Source organism: Magnolia sinica, chromosome 15 (genome assembly GCF_029962835.1).
Source record: "Magnolia sinica isolate HGM2019 chromosome 15, MsV1, whole genome shotgun sequence".
Taxonomy (NCBI): domain Eukaryota; kingdom Viridiplantae; phylum Streptophyta; class Magnoliopsida; order Magnoliales; family Magnoliaceae; genus Magnolia; species Magnolia sinica.
This window is the reverse complement of record NC_080587.1, coordinates 18,657,049-18,664,088: the sequence shown is the minus strand read 5'-3', so window position 1 is coordinate 18,664,088 and position 7,040 is coordinate 18,657,049. Positions and strand designations below refer to the sequence as shown.

The following is a 7,040-nucleotide window of genomic DNA, read 5'->3' as shown; positions in this document are numbered from 1 at the left end:
AAAATGGGGCATGAGAGGCGCAATGCGTGGGTGGAAAAGCTCCTGGACCATAATCTGGTTGTCTGAAAATGTGTTGCTTGGCTGGAATTGGAAACTTTAACAACTGAACTGTTTTTTGAACCATGGTTTCTTTTTTTATATATAATTATCAAGTGGATTGTGTATGGATATTTGGGTGCTAGATGAGAATCCAACACGCTGCTGGTTGGACTTATTGCAAACTGTTCTTAATGATGGTCGGACCATCATTAATATACCTATGTGGATAATTAGTTTCTTCTATTATCTAACTTCAAACTTGAAAAATATTTTGCTCATTATTGCAGGTACAACAGGGGAATTTCCATCTGAATCAATGCATAAACTGCATATGTGATGTCTATACTGTCTTACTGTTTGATTGTTTTGAGATGTTTAGCTTGTTTTCATTTGTGATGTTTGCACTATTGTGGTTATTTGATTACTATGAGATGTTTAGCTCTCCTCAATCCAGGGTGATATGTTTGTTTACAAATCTAGGTTTGTAATGTTAACAGATGTTTGTCTCTTTATAATATCTGAATGATAACAATGCACTCTCTTGATTATTGAACTTATACATATTTTATATTAGTAAGCAGGATACATATAAATCAACTACATCAGGAAAATATTCTGTTTCCCTAGTGACATGGAATTTGGATGTCGAGTTATTGTATGATTGTGAAATGTTGAGGTGAGACTACAAATATATTACTATTGGTGAAATTTGCATGACTGCTTATATGAAATATTACCCACATAGTAAATTTTTCAATCATTTTTAGGATTTTGATCTGTTTATATTAGCTACAATCAGCATTCAACATGAAATCATGATGATTCTAATACCCCCTATTTCATGCAGGAAATCATGAAGAAATATTATGTGGTATTTCAGGGAAGAGTTCCAGGCCTTTATTGCAATTGGGAGGATGCAAAAGCGCAAGTAGATCGATATTCGGGAAGTCGACATCAGTCATACAAATCGTTCGAGGAGGCCGCAACAGCTTGGCCTAACTTTCAAGTATGTTATATGCTTCATAATCTTAGATAGATGCACCTTTGGTGGTTTCTGTTTACTGATTTTTTGTTAATCAAATCACTCATCTAAGTTTATCTGAGATTTCTTTTTTTTTTAAAAAAAATCAAGCCCCGTAATATTTTCTTAAAATTCATTGTAGGCCATAAGGCAAAATTACCATAGTGCGGGACTTACGAGGAGACCCGTTGCTGAATCTTCAGGTACTCATTATCCCGCTTTAGATGAAGACCAGATTTTAGAGCCGCAGCAATCCAACGCTGCCGTTCCGGATGTGGAAGGAGAAGAGGAAAATTCGGCTGATGGTTCTGCAATATTGAAAGTTCTGATGGGGGTTGGTAATATATGTGGTGCTCGGATGGATTGTTACAAAAATCATCTCTTAGGGAAAGTCTGCAGCGTGATAGGTCTACTGATGAAAGCATTTTAACTAAATGGAGGAGATATTTGTCCCTACTATATGTATCTGATACTGCTACTTTAGTGCGCCGACTACTCCATTTATTACACATGGTGGGCCAAGTGCAGAGTCTCTTCCCAAACATCGTGTCGGAATTCCGCAATTAATACATATACGAATTCTGGTCATAAACAAACAGTGTGGTAGTTTACGATCGTCAGGACGTACACTGTGTTACAGTATGTGGAATACCGGTTCTGTACAAATTTAAAGTGCAAAACAATACTATACGTCAATCTAAACACGCCCTTTACTTTTACTAACGTGTGAGAAACGCCTTGTTTCATGCACATTGTTGTATTTGGAATTTTTTGGTACCAACATCACCTATCTGGACTATCCAATAAGACCCGTCCACCGTTCTTGCACTACTGTGAAAAAAATCATAGAAATTAGATAGTGATAACTTCTTTTATCTATTTAAAATATTTTCCATCCATTTTTGCTTGCCACTAAGTTGAATGGTTTAACAACCATTGTGGACCCCACTTTTGGAGTCGCGAGTACACAAGGGGACGTGAAACTAGTCAAACTGAGTCTGACCAAAAATTTCCAAAAGAAGGAAGTTTCTTCTTCCTTTTTCACTCCCGCGCTCAGCGCGTTTTGAATGGGCAAACAACTGTTCATCTATTCAAGTTGTGGCCCACCTTCACTACCCAACTTCATAATCTAAACCGTCCATTAGGATGGGACGACAAATCTGACCAGAACCATGGTGATTTCATATGTGGAAACTCACACACGTGAGCACACTTCTCAGCACAACAGAGGGGTGTGCGGTTGCTTCGCTCCGAAAATGGAAAATTCTGCTACGCCCTCTGTTTGCCAGGTTGGGGATCTGAGTGAGGAGGATTCCTCTGATCTCAGTCGTCCATTTGGCGAGATCTCAGCCATCCAACAACCCTTCACGTGGATTAGGTTTTCCTTAGCAAACCGAAAATGAAAAAGCAAAAACCAACCAACCTTCTATAAATATGAAGCTTGACAGAAAACACTGCACCCCTGCATAATAGGGAGAGGGAGAGCAACCTTACTATGAAGGTTGTGTGTTATTCGTGGTGCTTCATCCTCAACCGTCCGTGGGAACAATGTGATGTCTCCTTCACAAGGTATGGATTTCAAGGAGTGGTAACGGACGGGTTGGCCATTTGGATTTCATCGGGTCCGTCCATGTCGGGCTGGACCAGTAATATAAGACCATGCCTAGTTCTTGCAAAAATTTCTAATTGAGAAGAAGTCCATTTATATTATTTTAATGGGCGGTCTTGTTCTTACAACAAAAGAACCGGTCCAAAATCTAAAACCAAGTTCAGCCTTTAACCTGTTTGGATCGGCTCCGATAGGTCTAAACCCTACCCATTGCCACCCAAACCATTTTTTTTTTAAAAAAATCCTTCAATAATCCTAATATGCTTAGTGGAAAATGCTCTAATACTTTCAGAGTAGTACTGAAAGTCATAATGCTCTTAGGGCATGCTTGGATTGACGTATAGTATTATTTTGCACTGTAAATTTGTACGGAGCCAGTATTCCACATACTGTAGCACAGTGTACGTCCTGACGGTCGTAAACTACCACACTGTTTGTTTATGACCAGAATTCGTATATATATATTAATTGCAAAATTTCGACATGATGTTTGGGAAGAGACTGCGCTTGGCCCACCATGTGTAATTAATGGAGTAGTCAGCGCACTGAAGTAGCAATATCAGATACATATAGCAGGGACAGACATCTCCTTCATTCAGTTAAAATGCTTCCATCAGCAGGCCTATCATACTGCAGACCTTCCCTAAGAGATGATTTTTGTAACAATCCATTCGAGCAACACATATATTACCAACCCCCCATCAAAACTTTCAATATTGCGGAACCATCAACCGAATTTTTCTCTTCTCCTTCCACATCTGGAACGACAGCGTCAGATTGCTACGGCTTTAAAATTTGATCTTCATCTAAAGCGAGATAATGAGTACCTGAAGATTCAGCAACGGGTCTCCTCGTAGGTCTCGCACTACGGTAATTTTGCCTTATGGCCTAAAATGAATTTTAAGAAAATATTATGGGGCTTGAAAATTTTTTTTAAAAAAGCAATCTTAAATAATCTCAGATGAGTGATTTGATTAACAAAAAATCAGTAGACAGAAACCACGAAAGTTGCATCTATCCAGGATTATGAAGCATATAACATACCTGAAAGTTAAGTCAAGCTGTTGTGGCCTCCTCGAACGATTTGTATGACTGATGTCGACTTCCTGAATATCGATCCACTTGCGCTTTTGCATCCTCCCAATTGTAATAAAGGCCTGGAACTCTTCCCTCAAATACCACATAATATTTCTTCATGATTTTCTGCATGAAATAGGGGGTATTAGAATCATCATGATTTCATGTTGAATGCTGATTGTAGCTAATATAAACAGATCAAAATCCTAAAAATGATTGAAAAATTTACTATGTGGGTGATATTTCATATAAGCAGTCATGCAAATTTCACCGATAGTAATATATTTGTAGTCTTACCTCAATATTTCACAATCATACAATAACTCAACATCCGAATTCCATTTCACTGGGGAAACATAATATTTTCCTAATGTAGTTGATTTATATGTATCCTGCTTACTGATATAAAATGTGTATAAGTTCAATAATCAAGAGAGTGCATTGTTATCATTCAGATATTATAAAGAGACAAACATCTGTTAACATTACAAACCTAGATTTGTAAACAAACATATCACCCTGGATTGAGGAGAGCTAAACATCTCATAGCAATCAAATAACCACAATAATGCAAACATCACAAATGGAAATAAGCTAAACATCTCAAAGCAATCAAACAGTAAGATAGTATAGACATCACATATGCAGTTTATGCATTGATTCAGATGGAAATTCCCCTGTTGTACTTGCAATAATGAGTAAAATATTTTTCAAGTTTGAAGTTAGATAATAGAAGAAACTGATTATCCACATAGGTATATCAATGATGGTCCAACCATCATTAAGAACAGTTTACAATAAGTCCAACCAGCAGCGTGTTGGATGCTCATCTAGCACCCAAATATCCATGCACAATCCACTTGATAATTATCTATAAAAAAAAAACAAAAAGAAACCATGGTTAAAAAAAAATAGTTCAGTTGTTAAAGTTTCCAATTCCAGCCAAGCAGCACATTTTCAGACAACCGGATTGCGGTCTAGGAGCTTTTCCACCCACGCATTGCGCCTCTTATGCCCCATTTTTATGAAGAAACCTGTTTTGACAATATCTTGTTGCATCAACCTAGCTGCGCGGACCTGACCTTCGTGGCTCATACCATCTATCTCCTCCAGTATGTCCAACAACTTTTGAAGTCGGGTCATAGTCTTGCCCCGTGCCATTATTATGGTAAGGGTCTTGACGGCCTCTGCCATTTCCCCCATTCTATCACTTATATGATCACTTGGCTTTCCTTTTCTTTCTCGGGATATGCCACTAGCGGTCCTTTGGCTATTTCTAGACCCATAAGAGGTCTCCATAGACCCTTTCTGCATCCTCTTTGACCACTGTTGTGATCCTTCATTAGGATGAAATGGCGCACCACTTACATGATCATCATCAGAATCCGAAGATAGGCGAACAGTTGCAGTACCATTGTCATTAGACATGTCATCAGAATCGAGTTCATCTCTGCCGCGACGTTTGCCGGAAAGAGGAGATGAGTACGCTGTGCTGGCAAATGTACCGTGTGCACAATCATTGCCAAATAAATATGTCAAATCATTGTAGCGCTCGATGTGTTTTCCACGCACTCTCTCGGTGTATGGATGAGACTGCAACACAATCATATGTGTATAAGCAACTATAAAGATTATTCAACAGCTATACATAGTAACAACTGCACGATAATGGTGTATTTATAGGGTCAGATGAAATCCTTGATTGAAATGCTAATCTCACTTACCAAAATATAGCCATCCCAAACATCATCTATTGCCACCACCATACTGCGGTCTGCATCCCACCCGAAACCACTGGCATTTAGCATATCCCGAGCTGCACAGTAAAATTTTTTTAACATTCGGAGACGGTTGAAAATATGCTTATTCTCTAACTCCATCCCACATTTGTTGAAAATTTCAGAGATGATTGCCTTATAGGCTTCCGGCTTAAAACCAATATCACTTTTACGACCTAGATTGACTTGCTCGAGTAATGCATCAACCAATGCATTATCCGTTGGATCACTCCACTAAATGCGCGCTGTTTTCTTAGATTCTCTAGTTCTTCACGTTTTGACACTTGAAGACACGGAGGGTGGAGCTTGCTGTAGTGTCATCGAGCTTGTCGTTGTCGGGGTACCAAATATATTACTCCTTGATGAAGTAATCTTCTTGGCTGAAGCTATACTTTTGGAAGGGGTGACAGTCTCATTCTTATCTTTTCCTCCCTTGTACGAGCTTCGAAGGAAATTTATCTTAACTACGTTGCAGTAATAGTCAATGGGAAATACAATCTCATTATCGAAATTAAAAGACGTAATTTACAGGTCTAGACAGATCCAAGCAGATTATAATAACGCATACTGCAATAACAGTTAAACAAAGTGCTCACATATCTTATAATCCATATAAAATATTAGAAAATGCAATGACACAAATACCCCAACATCACACATCCAAGATGAAATTATCCAAACAAACAGTACGACTGTTACAATAACAGCATAAACCAGTGACTGTGAAAAAAGAAAATTAAATTCGCTGTTGCGTTTGAGGAAGGCTATCATTCCACATCATCTCCGCAATCTCATCCCTCTTTTTCATCCATTCCTCTCTCGCGCGGTCTGTCAAAGTAGATATTGCGCGCTCCTCCTCTGCAACAGATACGTCTATAGGGGATGACGAGATTTCTTCCATACTATCTCCAATATCCTCTACTGTTTCTGAAAATCCATCTTCACCACTAACACAGATGAAGTTGTGCATAACATAGCAAGCTATAACAATTTTTAATTGCGTTTTAAATTTGCATTGTGGTGCTATGCGCAGTATAGTAAATCGTCCTTTTAAAAGTCTGAAACAACGTTCAATTACATTGCGTAATTGAGCATGATGATAATTGAGGATTTTTTTTATTAGCAGGCTTCCTCTCAGTACGAAATTCATTCAAATGATATCGTACACCTCGATAAGGTGCCATAAATCCTGAAGTATGGGCATATCTCGCATTGACAACATAGTATTTTTCTACAAAAATAATATATAAATATTAAGCACTAGCCACAATACATGCAACATATTTATATAAAAAATGCAATAGTTATTTATTACCATGAGGCATAAGAAAACAATCAGGGCGACGAGTTAAGGCATTTTACAAAACACGAGCATCGCTGGTAGAATCATCACAACCCGCTAGCACATATACGAATTTCATATCGAAAGTACATGCTGCCATTACATTCTGGGACAAGAATCCTTTTCGATTTCGAAAGGTCTTTGATGCTTCTTTCGGCAAATAGGCTGGTATTT

General features: G+C 38.2%; 1 protein-coding gene across 1 annotated transcript; it reads right to left on the bottom strand.

Moving 5' to 3' along the window:
- Window positions 1-4,703: 4,703 nt before the first annotated feature.
- Window positions 4,704-5,626, bottom strand: LOC131226842 (uncharacterized). Its single transcript, XM_058222561.1, has 2 exons — window positions 5,471-5,626; window positions 4,704-5,339 (listed from the first exon to the last, which is right to left on the bottom strand). The coding sequence occupies exons 1-2, from the start codon at window positions 5,624-5,626 to the stop codon at window positions 4,704-4,706; spliced, it is 792 nt and encodes a 263-aa protein (XP_058078544.1).
- Window positions 5,627-7,040: the final 1,414 nt, after the last annotated feature.

Excerpts from the sequence above, each read along its gene's own strand:
- LOC131226842 (XM_058222561.1), bottom strand. The coding sequence starts at position 5,626 with ATGGAGTTAGAGAATAAGCATATTTTCAACCGTCTCCGAATGTTAAAA. Across the intron at positions 5,340-5,470 it reads TTTGGGATGGCTATATTTTG|TCTCATCCATACACCGAGAG; the intron begins GTAAGTGAGATT and ends ATTGTGTTGCAG.